This window comes from Bubalus bubalis, chromosome 7, assembly GCF_019923935.1.
Source record: "Bubalus bubalis isolate 160015118507 breed Murrah chromosome 7, NDDB_SH_1, whole genome shotgun sequence".
NCBI classification, from domain to species: Eukaryota; Metazoa; Chordata; class Mammalia; order Artiodactyla; family Bovidae; genus Bubalus; species Bubalus bubalis.
The window spans coordinates 111417668-111435001 of NC_059163.1; the positions used below are offsets into that span (position 1 = coordinate 111417668).

Consider the following 17334-nt stretch of genomic DNA (forward strand, 5'->3'; position numbering starts at 1 on the left):
ACGGTGGCGTCATCCCTACACTAATTTTCAAGTAAAAGGCATTGAGACACAGGGGAAGGAAGGATGATGAAGTGATCAGAGATTTTGGTGGCCTCACTAAGCGTTTTTTGATCCATTGTAAGCCAAATGGGCTTCCCAGGTGGTGCTAGTGGTAAAAAACCTGCCTGCCAATGCAGGAGATGCAAGAGATGCAGGTTCGATCCCTGGCAGGAAGATCCCCTGGAGGAGGGCATGGCAAACCACTCTAGTATTCTTGCCTGGAGGATTCCATGGACAGAGGAGTCTGCTGGGCTACAGTCAATGGGATCACAGAGAGTCGGCTGCGACTAGGAGACTAACACACACAGACACACACACACACACACACACACACACACACACTAAACACATGAGTTTACCGTAGTGAGTAAACATCTGTCCTGCATCCATGCTAAGTTGCTTCAGCCGTGTCCAATTCTGTGCCACCTCATGGACAATAGCCTGACAGACTCCACTGTCCATGGGATTCTCCAGGCAACAATACTGGAGTCGTATGCCAGTCCCTGTTCCAGGGGATCCTTGCAACCCAGGGATGGAACCCAGGTTGCCTGCATTGAAGGCGGATTCTTTAGTGTCTGAGCTCACCTGGCAAGTTACTTCTGTTAACTGTTTCCAAAAGCTTAATAGGAATTTTCTTTTGGAAATGTAGCCTTCATTAGGAAGGTGATGAGGAAGTCATCCAAAGCAGGAAGCTTGTTTTGGTAAACACTCAATGTGTAAGTGGGTATTTTGAAATATATTGTTATTCCTTTGCATGGAGTGTTCCGGAGTCAAGATGTGCAATGAAAAAGGAAAATATCTAATGTATGGGGCTTATAACATTTGAGGTACCTTCCTTCAGTTTTGGCTTTGTGAAGTGTTTTTCACTTTTCAGATCCTTCCTCTCTTATGCCTATTAGGGTTCTTGGGCACTCATAATGAAGGATCAGTCATATAGCTTCAGGATTTACCGTGTGTGGATAATGCTCAAACTTTCCTTACCTTTAAGACCCACGCTATGACAAGAATTGGTTCATCTTTCAAGTTCACTGTGTCTCCACAGTTTAGTTTCTTCTTTAGGGCTCTGCATGATTTTATACTGGCTGATTTTCTAAAGATGCCTTGTGTGAAGGGCCCTTTTTGATTGATAAAGGAAAGCATATCCTATAGGGAAGGAAAGAAAAGAAAACTGTGGGACGTTTCATGCCTAGAAGCCCAGAGCACAAGCTTCTCCTGTTTTGACAGAGCTGTGGTATATGAGGGTACAGTTCTAGAACAGCACCGAAGTCAATTTGAAATTTTTTCTTCAGTGTCTCTAAATATATTTTCGACCCAACAATCGATTTGACATTCATACACTGAAACATTTTAAACACTTGTGTAATCAGATTTTCCGTTTCAGTGAATTTACTGTGTTAAACGTCTCTGCTTTGAGGCCTTTGTAGATTCACCCTCTCCTCCTTCCCCGCTCCTTTCTCATTATTCCCTATTACAGAGGCTCTTCCCTAAGTGTGGAAATCTTTTTGCCATAGTCATGCTCTATTCATTTATTCCCTTCCAGGGACTGTCCACCCCGTTCATTCCTGTTTCCTGTATTCCCTCCCCTCAAAATCAGGCTCAATACGCCTCTCCTCCTTCTCCGATGACATTCCTCTCTCATCAGCCTTTCTAGTTCCTTTTCCTGTAGTTTCATGTCCTCTGCTGTCTGCAGAGTTAGAGAGATAACAGATATTGGAGCCAGGTTTTTCAAGAAATGTGGAATCTCTTATGCCAGTCATCCACTGTGCGACTTGGGCATAGCACATACTTGGGTGAGGCTCTTTTGTTTTTCATTTATGAAGTGGGGGTGATGATAGTCATGGCTACTCCCTAAATTTTCTGTGAAAGACGCAAGGTCTGGGGTAGTAGCTAGCACGTAGCTAGTATGATAAATTTCTTCATATATACCATAAAATTCCCTGCATCTAGTGTAGTGCTTGCAGAGATAGTGGACAGTGAACAAGAGTTAATGCTTACAGTTCAATACACTAATTTGATATAGCACAGTCCAAACTCTGTGGCTCTCTTTTGACACATTCTGTCAGGAGCAAATGATTCATCTTTGCCAGAGGATGCGTACTTTATGCTTAAACACTTGAGTTGCATATCAAATCCGTGTGAGACATTTTGCATCATAAGGGGGAGTAGACTCAGCTGAAGGAGTCTTGAGACTCGTGTGGACTTCAAGGGAGGAGATGAGAGACATATGAGGATGAGGTGGACTCTCAGAGATTCTTACACACAGAGTCTGAAGGAAAGCTACGCAGCTCAAAATAGCCTGGAGTTCAAACTCTCCTCCAGGAACTCCCCACCATTCTATGCAAAACAAGTACTCTCTCACCCAAAGGAAAAAAATGGACACTGGGTGGACTTTGCCCAGCTCCCAGCCAGTCCCAGCCTCTGGCTGACCTCCAGAATTCCTTGCTGCAGCTGTTTAAGCGATAACTACTCTGAAGAACCTTGCACAAGAACAGGCCCCCTTAAGACAGGAGGTTTCCACCTACCGTGCCTCTATATACTTCTCTTTTCTTGGGTAAGGGCAGCAGCTCACTAATCTGACTGCTGCCCCTTCTCACCTCATAAAGGTGATCTGTAAAAGACTGCTGTCATTCTTTTTCTCAACCTCAGCCTTCTCTAACTGTCTTAACTTATAGAGTCCTATGTTAACTGGTCTGAGCTGGTATAGATGGGTCTTTGTTGAAATCAGCGGAATGGATGAGAGTATCTTTTCATCTTGTAGTTGCCTTCTGACTCTGCAGTACCTAAATCAGATCTTATTCTTTGAAGTAATGTTATGAGTCTTATCGGACAAAGCCAGACTTCTTCATTTGGGAGTAGATTTGGAAGAGAACACTTGATCTCTCAGAACTCCCCTTCTCAGGAAGGTTACAGAAACCAAAATAAGACCTACCAGAATTGGGGTGGGCAGGGTGTCATTATCACATACATCCTCAAGAGCAGCTCCAAAGAGCTGTTTTGGCTTTGTGGGTGGTAGACACGCGTGTTGGTTGTCCTCGCGGAGTCCTTGATATACACCCAAAGGCCCACCTTTTGAGAGAACTCTTCCTAACTGTCTTCTTGTCTGAAACTAATGTAGAAGAGAGATTTTCACTAGTAGTAGTTTAGCTTATTTAGCCTGATTTCCACCACTTACATTCAGCAGCATGTTCATGGCAGAGGCTGAAAGAGAGAAACTGAATCATTTGTTATATAGCATTCCCCTCATTCTGAAGCAGGCTAATTGCATCCTTGTGGTGTTAACATGTTCTTCTTCCCCATATTCTGCAAACCAGTAGTTAAACCTAGAGGCGTGATCAGACGCACGGTTGACTCTCCCTGTGACAGTATTCCCCCAGAGAGTGCTCTCTATTCCCTTTGCCCTGTGTCATGAGGCACTTTACCTATAGTTATACAGGTTTCCTAACGTGAAGTTTTATCAGTGGATTCTGGTTTCAGATCTCATTTGAAAGGCCAAAATTATTTAATATTCAAATCAAGCAGCATTTGTAGTAAGTTTCCTTCCTCTGTCAGTTACCTGTTTGGCTTTCTGAATACCCAGTCATGCCCAATTTTCTCTCTTGAAAAGAATCGCCGTTCATGAAACATCCTGCCTGACAGTGCTTATCAGTCAACCTCTGGACCTCTCCTCTGGGAGGCCACACACCTCAGTCAGCTCCAAGGATGACTTCCTGCCCTCAGGGTCCTTGAGAAGTAATCATTAATTGCAGAAAATGTGGTAAGATTACAGGGGGCCATTTTTTGTGTGTGTGTGACACCTTACTCAGGTAACCCAAAGATGAATTTTAACTACCAACAGCCCCAGTCAAAGGAATGCTTTCCAAAAAAGAGTGATCAGCAATGAAAAATTGAGTTCAAAGTGTCTCGTGCCCAGCTATGAATGTTTTCCTGATATTTGCTCAATAAACCTGCTTAATATTTCCTTAAATAACCTGCTTAAATAACCAGCTACAGAAGTCAATTAGAGGAGCCCAGGTGTAGAGAAAATAAACAGAAGAATTTAACCAAATCTTTTAAAATGCCCATCCACTTGTCTTTCGGAGACATAGTGAGTGCGTCACCATGTCCATTCAAGTGAGTGAACCACTTGTGGTGCTGGGTGAGAGAACCAGAAGGCTCCTATTCTGCCTCTTAATTGGATGAGTTACCTAAAACTCTTTGAGCATCAGTTTGCTCAAATGTAACATAAATGATGCTACTTACACCTCACTGGACTACATAACATAATGTACTACCCAGCACAAGACATGGCACATAGCATCTTAATAAAGGTGATTTCCCTCCTTCAGAAAGCCTAAGGCAGACTAGACATCAGTCACCTGCCCCTAAGCAGACCCCACCCCCATTCTCCATTTGATTGTGCAGCCTCCAGAAGGTGTGCATTCCTCAAGGAATGCCATCACTTTGCCTTAGGCTCTTCCTGCCCTGACATTCATACCACCATCATTTTCAAAGGAGAGAATGAAGAAAGCAAATGCATTCTTAAATTCAGGAAGAGATTCTCCTAATTAACATGTACAAATGTTAAAAAGATACATGTTTATATGGGTTGAGTTGCTTTATGCACCCTGGTTTCCCTACTCTTAACCTGATTCTTTTATTTCTACAGTACCCACAGGTATTCATGTATTTCAAATGTATTCATTCATTGTTCAGCTTTAATAAGAATACTCTTAGGAAGAAATCTCTATCAGTTGGTACAAAGCTATATGTCCAGCTAGCCTATAAGCATAGATGGAAAGCAAAATAGACATTAAGGCCTATGCTTTTATTTTCAGGCCCTAGATGGACCTGTCGCAATGTACATTGGTTGGTGTTAGAGTTCTTGTGGCTCTGTGACCAATAAAACTATATACTATAGCCACGAAAAGTATGGTGCTCAGTTGTTCAGTCGTGTCCAACTCTTGAGACCCCATGGACTATAGCCTGCTCAGGCTGCTGTCCAGGGATTTCCTGGATAATAATACTGGAGTGGGTTGCCAGGGACTGTTAAACAGGTTAACTTTATAACCTCATCTTCTTAAACAATCCTGGAAAGATTTAGGTCAGTGTTTCCTCATACTCAAAGTAGGGCTTTGAATGTTAAAAAATGAAATTTTGTAAATTTGTGGGTATAGAATAACAATTATAAGAATACAAATACTTTAAGTAGAAATTCTATTCTGGCCCCAGTACTTGCTAAATTAGTAAGACATTTTATTCAGAGAAAGAAATGTCAATGGGACAATACTGGAATGGTAGCAGGGATAATTGCAAGAGGAGAGACTTAAAAACAAACAGACATATAAACATTCAGTCCAGTTCCAGTTTGCAACCTAGGTCTGAAGCAGAATGGAACGAGAGCTTGCTGTGGAGGTAGAATCCAGAGTTCAAGTCTCAGGGGCAGTCCTAAAGTGGCGGAGGAATAGGAACAGAAAGACCACTTTCTGCCCACAAATTCATCGAAAGAACTTTGAATGCTGAGCAAATTCCACAAAACAACTTCTGAATGCTGGCAGAGGACATCAGGTACCCAGAAAGGCAGCCCATTGTCTTGAAAGGAGGTAGGACAAAATATACAAGAGAAAAAGAGAGACAAATGAGGTAGGGACAGAGATCTGTCCTGGGACGGGAGTCTTAAAAGAGGAGAAGTTTCAAAACACCGGGAAACACTCTCACTGGCAGGTCAGTGGGGAATTTTGGAATATCAGAGGGTAACATAACGGGGAGGAAAAAGAAAGAAAGAAACCCACAGATTGCGTGCCTAACATCAACTTCCAGCAGGGAACTAGTCCAGACACTCACAATTGCCAGCAGCAAGCGGGGGGCCTGAACAGGGAGGTGCGGGCTGCATTGCTTAGGGTAAGGACCAGGCCTGAGTGCCCTGAGGGCAATCTGAGGGAGCTAATGTGAGATAGCAACCCAAATTGTGGGATAGCCAGAGAGAGAGAAAAAAAAGAGAGAAAACCATCCTGTGAAAAGCCCTAATCTAAGGCACTTCCTGGCCCACTCACAGGGCAGAGAACTGAGAGAATACGGGAGAAGAGCTAGCTGGCTGTCAACTGGCTCATCCCCCGCTGGAGACAGGGTGGCAGCCGGGGGCAGCCAGAGCCAAAAAGGGGCAATCTCAGCCTCAGAGAGGCATCCTCTACAAAACTGCAAGCAGGCTCCCATTTGCTAACCAATACTTCTTGGGATTCTGGGCGGTTGACATCCGCTGGGACGGGTCGCAGCCAGAGATCAGCTCCCCAGAAGAGACACACGGCCCACCTGAGACTGGGCAGGCCTGCTGCCACCCAGGAAATCGAGCGGCTGGGATGGGGAGGTGATAAGACACACCACACTTGGGGGCACTGTGCTGGCTAAGCACCTGGTCGCCTGAGCTGCTCGGACCTGGGAAGGGCACAAAACGCAGGTCCGACTGAGTCTGTGCCTTTGTGGAGTACCTGAGAACCTGAACCTGAACGGCTTAGACCTGGGAAGTGCACGCAACCCAGGGCCCGCCTCAGACAGTTGCAGGCAGAGCAACCTGGAGTCTGAGCAGCTGTAGACTGGGAAAGCACACACACCGTGAGCGGGGGCTAAACCTAGTGCGGCCAGGACACTGTGAGCACACGCCAGGGATATTTGTTTGCAGTGCTCCTCCGTCCCCACAGCACCACTGAATAAGTGAGCCTAAATAAGTGACCACCTTCGCCCCCATGAGTCAGGGTGGAAATTAGACACTGAAGAAACCAGCAAACAGAAGATGTTAAAATAAACAGAGGGATCCGCTCTGGAAAAGACAGGTGCAACAGATTAAAACCTTGTAGTTAGCACTGACTACATTGGAAGTGGCCTAGAGATCTTGAGAAGTATAAGCTGGATCACGGAACTATCTGAAACTGAACTAACCCCACACTGCCGAAAACAACTCCAGAGAAATTCCTAGGAATATGTTTATAATTATCATTAAAAAATTTTTTTTAATTTTTAAATCCACTATTACTTCTTTAATTTTAATTTTTATAACCTACTATTACCTTTCAGGAAAAAAGACCCTATTTTTAATGCAAACTTCATATATATATTTTATCATTTTTGTGACTTTATTTGTTCTTTTAATATTGTATTTGGGAGACTCTAACCTTTACTGTAGACTTTTAATGTGTGCTTTTTGGTATTTGTTATCAATTTTGTAGGTTTAAGAACCCAATCTTCACTACCCATTTTTACTTGGGAGTTTGATCACTGCCTTGATTGCTCTCTCCCCCTTTTGACTCTCCTTTTTCTCCACCAGGTCGCCTCTATCTCCTGCCTCACCCTTCTCTTCCATACCCAAGTCTGTGAATCTCTTTGTGTGTTCAAGGCTGTGGAGAACACTTTGGGAACTGATTACTGGCTGGATCTGTCTCTCTCCTTTTGATTACCTCTATTCTTGTCCTGGTAACCTCTGTCTCCTTCTTCCTTCTCTTCTCTGTGTAACTGCATGAGCCTCTCTGAGGAGTCCAGACTGTGTAGAGCACATAGGGAATTGATTACTGGCTAGCTTGCTCTCTACCCGTCTGATTCCCACTCTTCTTCTCCTGGTCAACTCTATCTTCCTCCTCCCTCTTCTCTTCTCCATCTAATTTGGTGAAACTATCTTGGTGTCCCTCACTGTGGAGAAGCTTTTCATCTTGACCTAGATGTTATATTATTGGAGCTGTTCAGAGAGAGAAGTCTTGAGGCAACTGTAAGAATAAGACTGAAAACCAGAGGCAGGAGGCTTAAGTTCAAAACCTGAGAACACCAGAGAACTCCTGACTCCAGGGAACATCAATGGATAAGAGCTCATCCGAAAGCCTCCATACCTACACTGAAACCAAGCACCACCCAAAAGCCAACAAGTTCCAGGCCAAGACATACCACGCAAATTCTCCAGCAATGCAGGAACACAGCCCTAAGCTTCAATATACAGGCGGCCTAAAATCACACCAAACCCGTAGACATCTCAAAACTCCCTACTGGACACTTCATTGCACTCCAGAGAGAAATCCGTCCCCACCCACCAGAACACCGATGCAAGTTTTCCTAACCAGGAAACCTGGACAAGCCACTCGTGCAACCCCACCCACAGGGAGGAACCTCCACAATAAAGAGGAAGCACAAGCTGCCAGAATACAGAAAGTCCACCCCAAACACAGCAATCTAAACAAGATGAAAATGCAGAGAAATACTCAGCAGGTAAAGCAACATGAAAATTGCCCACCAAACCAAACAAAAAAATGAGGAGATAGGGAGTCTACCTGAAAAAGAATTCAGAATAATGACAGTAAAAATGATCCAAAATTTTGAAAACTAAATGGAGTTACAGATAAATAGCCTGGAGACAAGGATTGAGATGATGCAGGAAAGGTTTAACAAGGACCTAGATGAAATAAAAAAGAGTCAATATATAATGAATACTGCAATAAATGAGATCAAAAACACTCTGGAGGGAACCAAGAGTAGAATAACAGAGGCAGAAGATAGGATAAGTGAGGTAGAAGATAGAATGGTAGAAATAAATGAAGCAGAGAGGAAACAAGGGAAAAGAATTATAAGAATTAGGACAACCTCAGAGACCTCTGGGACAATGTGAAACGCCCCAACACTCGAAACATAGGTGCCCCAGAAGAAGAAGACAAAAAGGCCATGAGAAAATACTCAAGGAGATAATAGTTGAAAACTTCCCTAGAATGGGGAAGGAAATAGTCACACAGGTCCAAGAAACCCAGAGAGTCCCAAACAGGATAAACCCAAGGCAAACCACCCCAAGACACATACTAATCAAGTTAACGAAGATCAAACATAAAGAACAAATATTAAAAGCAGCAAGGGAAAAACAACAAATAACACACAAGGGTATTCCCATAAGGATAACAGCTGATCTTTCAACAGAAACTCTTCAGGCCAGAAGGGAATGGCAGGACATACTTAAAGCGATGAAAGAGAAAAACCTTCAGCCCAGATTACTGTACAGAGCAAGGATCTCCTTCAAATATAAGGAGAATCCAAAAGCTTTACAGACAAGCAAAAGCTGAGAGAATTCAGCACCACCAAACCTGCTCTCCAACAAATGCTAAAGGATCTTCTCTAGACAGGAAACACAGAAAGGGTATATAAACTCGAACCCAAAACAACAAAGTAAATGGCAACAGGATCATACTTATCAATAATTGCCTTAAATGTAAATGGGTTGAATGTCCCAACCAAAAGACAAAGACTGGCTGAATGGATTAAGAAAACAAGACCCTTATATATGCTGTCTACCAGAGACCCACCTCAAAACAAGGGACACATACAGACTGAAAGTGAAGGGCTGGAAAAAGATATTCCATGCAAATAGAGACCAAAAGAAACCAGGAGTAGCAATACTCATATCAGTTAAAATAGACTTTGAAATAAAGGCCGTGAAAAGAGACAAAGGAGGACACTACATACTGATCAAAGGATCAATCCAAGAAGAAGATATAACAATTATAAATATAACAAATATGAAAGGCGAAATTAACAGTAACACAATAATAGTGGGAGATTTTAATACCCACTCACACCTATGGATAGAGCGACTAAACAGAAAATTAACAAGGAAACACAAAATTTAAATGATACAATGGATCAGTTAGACCTAATTGATATCTATAGGACATTTCACTCCCAAACAATGAATTTCACCTTTTTCTCAAGTGCACATGGAACCTTCTCCAGGATAGATCACGTCCTGGGCCATAAATCTAGCCTTGGCAAATTCAAAAAAATTGAAATCATTCCAAGTATCTTTTCTCACCACAATGCAGTAAGATTAAATGTCAATTACAGGAGAATAACTATTAAAAATTCTAACATATGGAGGCTGAACAACACGCTTCTGAATAACCAACAAATCACAGAAGAAATCAAAATATGCATAGAAATGAACAAAAATGAAAACACAACAACCCAAAATGTATGGGACACTATAAAAGCAGTGCCCAGGGCAAGGTTCATAGCACTACAGGATTACCTCAAGAAATAAGAAAAAAGTCAAATAAATAACCTAACTCTACACCTAAAGCAACTAGAAAAGGAAGAAATGAAGAACCCCAGGGTTAACAGAAGGAAAGAAATCTTAAAAATTAGGGCAGAAATAAACGCAAAAGAAACAAAAGAGACCATAGAAAAAAATCAACAAAGCTATTCTTTGAGAAGATAAATAAAATTGACAAACCATTAGCCAGACTCATCAAGAAACAAAGGGAGAAGAATCAAATCAACAAAATTAGAAATGAAAATGGAGAAATCACAACAGACAGCACAGAAATACAAAGGATCATAAGAGACTACTATCTGCAATTATATGCTAATAAAATGGACAACTTGGAAGAAATGGACAAATTCTTAGAAAAGTATAACTTTCCAAAACTGAACCAGGGAGAAATAGAAAATCTTAACAGACCCATCACAAGCACGGAAATTGAAACTTTAATCAGAAATCTTCCAGCAAACAAAAGCCCAGGACCAGACAGCTTCACAGCCAAATTCTACCAAAAATTTAGAGAAGAATTCACACCTGTCCTATGCAAACTCTTCCAGAAAATAGCAGAGGAAGATAAACTTCCAAATTCATTCTATGAGGCCACCATCACCTTAATATCAAAACCAGACAAGGATGTCACAACAAAAGAGAACTACAGGCCAATATCACCAATGAACATAGATGCAAAAATCCTTAACAAAGTTCTAGCAAACAGAATCCAACAACATATTAAAAAGATCATGCATCATGACCAAGTGGGCTTTATCCCAGGGATACAAAGGATCCTTCAATATCTGCATATCAATCAATGTAATACACCACATTAACAAATTGAAAGATAAAAACCATATGATTATCTCAATAGATGCAGAGAAAGCCTTTGACAAAATTCAACATCCATTCATGATAAACACTCTCCAGAAAGCAGGAATAGAAGGAATATACCTCAACATAATAAAAGCTATGTATGACAAACCCACAGCAAACATTATCCTCAATGGTGAAAAATTGAAAGCATTTCCCCTCAAGTCAGGAACAAGGCAAGTGTGCCCACTCTCACCACTACTATTCAACATAGTTATGGAAGTTTTGGCCACAGCAATCAGAGCAGAAAAAGAAATAAAAGGAATCCAGATTGGAAAATAAGAAGTAAAACTCTCACTGTTTGCAGAATACATGAGCCTCTATATAGAAAACCATAAAGACTCCACCAGAAAATTACTAGAACTAATCGATGAACATAATCAAGTTGCAGGATATCAAACTAACACGCAGAAATCCCTTGCATTCCTATACACTAACAATGAGAAAACAGAGAAATTAAGGAAGCAATTCCATTCATCATTGCAATGATAAGAATAAATACTTAGGAATATATCTAACTGCTTCCCTGGTGGCTCAGAGGTTAAAGCATCTGCCTGCAATGCAGGAGACCTGGGTTCGATCCCTGAGTTGGGAAGAACACTTGGAGAAGGAAATGGCAACCCACTCCAGTATTCTTGCCTGGAGAATCCCATGGACAGAGGAGCCTGGTGGGCTACAGTCCACGGGGTCGCAAAGAGTCAGACACAACTGAGAGACTTCACTTTCACTTTCAAAGAAACAAAAGACCTATATATAGAAAACTATAAAACACTGATGAAAGAAACCAAAGAGGACACAAATAGATGGAGAAATATACCATGTTCATGGATTGGAAGAATCAATATAGTGAAAATGAGTATACTACCCAAAGCAATCTATAAATTCAATGCAATCCCTATCAAGCTACCAACGGTATTTTTCACAGAACTAGAACGAATAATTTCTAGGAGGGAGTCTCATGGGTTCAGAGGTTAAAGCATCTGCCTGCAATGCAGGAGACCTGGGTTCGATCCCTGGGTCGGGAAGATCCCCTGGAGAAGGAAATGGCCACCCACTCCAGTACTCTTGCCTGGAAAATCCCATGGATGGAGGTCCTGGTGGGCTACAGTCCACGGGGTCGGCAAAGAGTCGGACACAACTGAGCGACTTCACTTTCATCAAGCTACCAATGGTATTTTTCACAGAACTAGAACAAATAATTTCACAATTTGTATGGAAATACAAAAAAACCTTGAATAGCCAAAGCATTCTTGGGAAAGAAGACTCGAACTGGAGGAATCAACCTGCCTAACTTCAGGCTATACTACAAAGCTACAGTCATCAGTAGAGTATGGTACTGGCACAAAGACAGAAACATCAATCAATAAAACAAAATAGAAAGCCCAGAGATAAATCCACACACCTATGGACACCTTATCTTTGACGAAGGAGGCAAGAATATACAATGGAGAAAAGACAATCTCTTTAACAAGTGGTGCTGGGAAAATTGGCCAACCAATTGTAAAAGAATGAAACTAGAACACTTTCTAACACCATAAACAAAAATAAACTCAAAATGGATTAACGATCTAAATGTAAGATCAGAAACTATAAAACTCCTAGAGGAAATCATAAGCAAAACACTCTCGGACATAAATCACAGCAGGATCCTCTATGACCCACCTCCCAGAGTAATGGAAATAAAATCAAAAATAAACAAATGGGACCTAATTACACTTAAAAGCTTTTGCACAATGAAGGAAACTATAAGCAAGGTGAAAAGACAGCTTTCAGAATGGGAGAAAATAATAGCAAGCGAAGCAGCTGACAAAGAATTAATCTCAAAAATTTACAAGCAACTCCTACAGCTGAATTCCAGAAAAATAAACCACCCAATCAAAAAATGGGCCAAAGAATTAAACAGACATTTCTCCAAAGAAGACATACAGATGGCTAACAAACACATGAAAAGATGTTAAACATCACTCATTATCAGAGAAATGCAAATCAAAACCACAATGAGGTACCATCTTACACCGGTTAGAATGGCTGCTATCAAAAAGTCTACAAACAATAAATGCTGGAGAGGGTGTGGAGCAAAGGGAACCCTCTTACACTGTTGGTGGGAATGCAAACTATTACAGCCAGTGTGGAGAACAGTGTGGAGATTCCTTAAAAAACTGGAAATAGAACTGCCATATGACCCAGCAATCCCACTGCTGGGCATACACAGTGGGATTGCTGGGGGGATGATTTGAGAGAATAGCATTGAAACGTGTATATTACCATATGTGAAACAGATTGCCAGTCCAGGTTCGATGCATGAGTCAGGGTGCTCGGGGCTGGTGCACTAGGATGACCCAGAGGGATGGGATGGGGAGGGAGATGGGAGGGGGTTCAGAATGGGGAATACATGTACACCCATGGCTGATTCATGTCAATTTTGGCAAAACCACTACAATATTGTAAAGTAATTAGCCTCCAATTAAAATAAATACATTTTTAAAAGAGAAAAAAAAAAGATTGCCAGGAGAAATATCAATAACCTCAGATATGCAGATGACACCATCTTTATGGCAGAAAGCGAAGAAGAACTAAAGAGCTTCTTGATGACAGTGAAAGAGGAGATCAAAAAAGTTGGCTTAAAACTCAACATTCCGAAAGCTAAGATCATGGCATCTAGTCCCATTACTTCATGGCAAATAGATGGGGAAACAGTGGAAACAGTGGCAGACTTTATGTTTTGGGGTGCCAAATCACTGCAGATGGTGACTGCAGCATTGAAATTAGAAGATGCCTGCTCCTTGGAAGAAAGGTTATGAGCAACCTAGACAGCATATTAAAAAGCAGAGACATTACTTCGCCAACAAAGGTCCATCTAGTCAAAGCTATGATGTTTCCAGTAGTCATGAAAGTATGTGAGAGTTGGACTATAAAGAAAGCTACTGCTGCTAAGTCACGTCAGTCACGTCCAACTCTGTGCGACCCCATAGATGGCAGCCCACCAGGCTCCTGTCCCTGGGATTCTCTAGGCAAGAATACTAGAGTGGGTTGCCATTTCCTTCTCCAGTGCATGAAAGTGAAAAGTGAAAGTGAAGTCGCTCAGTTGTGTCTGACTCTTCACGACCCCATGGACTGTAGCCTACCAGGCTCTTCCATCCATGGGATTTCCCAGGCAAGAGTACTGGAGTGGGGTGCCATTGCCTTCTCCGATAAAGAAAGCTGAGCACCAAAGAATTGATGCTTTTGAACTGTGCTGTTGGAGAAGACTCCTCAGAGTCCCTTGGACAGCAAGGAGAACCAACCTGTCCATTCTAAAGGAAATAATTCCTGAATGTTCATTGGAAGGACTGTTGCTGAAGATGCAACGTTGTCAATACTTTGGCCACGTGATGCAAAGAGCTATCTCATTTGAAAAGACCCTGATCCTGGCAAAGATTGAAGGCGGGATGAGAAGGGGCGACAGAGGATGAGATGGTTGGATGGTATCACTGACTCGATGGACATAGGTTTGAGTAAACTCTGGGCGTTGGTCATGGATAGGGAGGCCTAGTGTGTTGCAGTCCATGGTGTGGCAAAGAGTCGGCCGTGACTGAGCAACTGAGCTGAGCTGAACTGAACTGAACAACGTTGTTTAGTTTTTATTGCTATTTTTGTCTTCTGTGAAAGTTTATTTTCTTTTTTTAATGCTTTATTTTATATTGGAGTATAACTGGTTAGTAATGTTGTGGTAGCTTCTTGTGTACAGCAAAATGATTCAATTATACATATATCTATTTTCTTCAAATTCTTTTCCTATTTAGGTTCTTACAGAGTATTCAGCATAGTTCCCTGTGGTATAGAGCAGGTCCTTGTTGGTTATCCATTTTAAATAGAGCAGTGTGTACATGTCAATCCAAAACATACCTAATGGATATATGTCTTTTATCATAGGTCACTTTAAACCAGCATGGGAAGTAATCAGAATGAACATTTTACTAATGATAACATTAATTAGTAAACTATTCATTAGGCACAATACCAGACATTCAAACACAAGTGTCTTAAGATTTCTCTTCTCTCGAAAATCAAAAGCATAGGAAAATATTGAGTAAAATAGTCTTCCCCCAAAGAGAACTAGCACATTCAGTTTACTGACAGGAAAAATAAGAATATTGATAACTGAATTATATTGCAAGACCCTAATTTAAACTACAGTCTTCCCCCAAAGAGAACTAGCACATTCAGTTTACTGACAGGAAAAATAAGAATATTGATAACTGAATTATATTGCAAGACTCTAATTTAAACTAGTTAAAACCGAATATTAGATTTTCTATAAATAGATATTTGACCAAGGTGCTTGATAATTTACCTTCTCTGCTTATAGACTATATGCAGGAGCATTTGGACTTTCATAATTACAAAATACACTGAGAGACAATTAATTTTGCTAGCAAATAGCAAATGGTTTACTGTTCTTTTTGAAATATATTTTCTTCAATAAATATACTAATGTAAAAAAAAAGAGAGAGAGTTCAAGTCTAACCAGAATGTCCAAGTCCACTTCAGCCTAAGCCCAGAATAGATTCTGGGTCTTCTCTAAGCCACACAGTCATCTAAGCACCTCCTGTGAGGGGCCCGAGATACTAGACAAAACCTTGGGATGGGGAACGTGTGTTTCCAGGCCATAAGAAGCTCATGTTCTAATAAGATACATAGATGCGTGTGTGTGTGTGTGTGTGTGTGTGTGTGTGTATGTGTGTTTATGTATGTGTCTTTAAGTTTTTCAGTCATGCCCGACTCTTTGTGATCTCATGGACTGTAGGCTGCCAGGCTCCTCTGTCAGTGGGATTCTCCAGGCAAGAATATTGGTGTGGCTGATAGCCATTCCCTTTGCCAGGGGATCCTCCTGACCTAGGGATTGAACTCAGATCTCCTGTGTTGCAGGCAGATGCTTTACCATCTAGGACACCAGCAAAGCCCACACAGATGTGTGAATACATAACTATATGTAGGAAGTGCTATGCTGTCTACCTAGAGGAATTTAATAAAAAAAAAAAAAAAAGCCTTCCTAGAAGTGAATTGGGTCTTGATTTCAGACCTTTGGGGCTTCTCTGGACTTGATTCTGGGTGGAATTGGTGCCTGCCTATACTGCCCTCCAGCCCCACATGGAGAACTGTCTGTACGTCAACAGTTTGTTTTCAGGAGTAGAGACAAGAGCCAAGAGAAGCCACTTGCAGGAAGGGAAGGGGCTCACCTTTCCCTCGCTGATTCCTGGCTTGGTTTCTGGCTGAGTGCCTGGGTTTCAGGATAAACTGGTCTTGGATCTCTTGGGGCCCCTCCAGGAAGGCCTCCTGGAGGGCAGAAGCAGAAGTGGAGCCCTCCAGTTCCTGCTGCAGCAGCCCAGTACCTGGAATATAGCTCAGTTTAATTCCATAAGGATGTTCATGACCTATATGGAGAAAAAGCTAAATACAGATTCAGACCGATGGTGATGGGTGGGATCAAACCCACCTTACCGTGAGCGAGTATGCCACACTGGTGTGACTGCTGACCTTCAGGGGCTTCTGGGTAGAGAAGGCTGTGACTCCCGAGTAAGCACAATGTGCACTCTCTCAAGGGGACACGCTGCAAAAAGCAGGTGCCCAAACAGAAGAGTTTAAAACATAACAAGAAAAATGTTTTTAGACACCTTGCTTGGCTTGGAAGGCATTTCATCAGTGAATTGCACAATATTGACTTTCATTGTGTTTCCATCTGAGAATATTTATGGCCTTCTAGTTTCTGCCTTGACACACTACACCTGTACATCTTAGGCAAAATGCTAGCCTTAACATTCCTCCTTTGAAACACTGACCCTCACACATAGACTCATAAGGATCAAAGTAAATATATTAATAAGCATTGGTGCTTAATATTTTTAAAATAATCGGACTATGTATGTTAAGAATGGCTCTGATCAGTGTTCTGTCCCACATGTCAGTTTAACAGATTTTCCATTTCCTTTTGTCAGTTCAGTAGGCAGAGTGCAGTGGGGTGGTTTGCCTTAATGTTTCCCTCCCGCTGCTGCTTCCCTCTAAGGGGTTTCCTACGAGACAGTGATCAGAGACAAGCCTGCACGGCCGAGAAAACCCAGAAGTGCAAAACGGTGTTTACAGAGTGGAAAACCACACCAGAAATCATCGGGAGTTGCCTGCCAAGTGATTTGTTTTGCTCTTTCATGCTATAAATTGTTTCCTCTCCATAGAACTCTCTAAGACCCTGTGCTGTCCTGTGGATTCCATCTTTAAAGAATTGCATGAAAGCTCCTTTTCTTTTGTTTCTGATTTATTAAATGCAACTGGAGGAGTTCTTGCTTGTGCTTTACATCTGGCATAAACACAATGTCAGTGCTCTATTCAGAACAAGAATCACAGCGACTTCCATCCTTTAAGGC

At 41.8% G+C, this 17334-nt stretch overlaps 2 protein-coding genes across 2 annotated transcripts in view; both read right to left on the bottom strand.

Moving 5' to 3' along the window:
* Positions 1–867: 867 nt before the first annotated feature.
* Positions 868–17334, bottom strand: part of LOC123334370 (rho GTPase-activating protein 20) — a 35793-nt gene continuing 19326 nt past the window's right edge. Inside the window, exons 7-9 of the mRNA XM_044945518.2 lie at positions 16156–16308; positions 2969–3145; positions 868–1182 (exon numbers count right to left, since the gene is read on the bottom strand). Coding sequence (XP_044801453.2) covers positions 3009–3145; positions 16156–16308 — 290 coding nt within the window. The 3' untranslated portion in view covers positions 868–1182; positions 2969–3008. The remainder of the gene's footprint in view (positions 1183–2968; positions 3146–16155; positions 16309–17334) is intronic.
* On the bottom strand, positions 1021–2956 carry LOC123466002 (rho GTPase-activating protein 20-like; the record flags this gene model as incomplete). The annotated part of the gene is given in 1 exon segment (XM_045166316.1): positions 1021–2956. A coding segment is annotated over 1 exon segment (159 nt), but the record flags the coding sequence as incomplete, so codon positions are not given.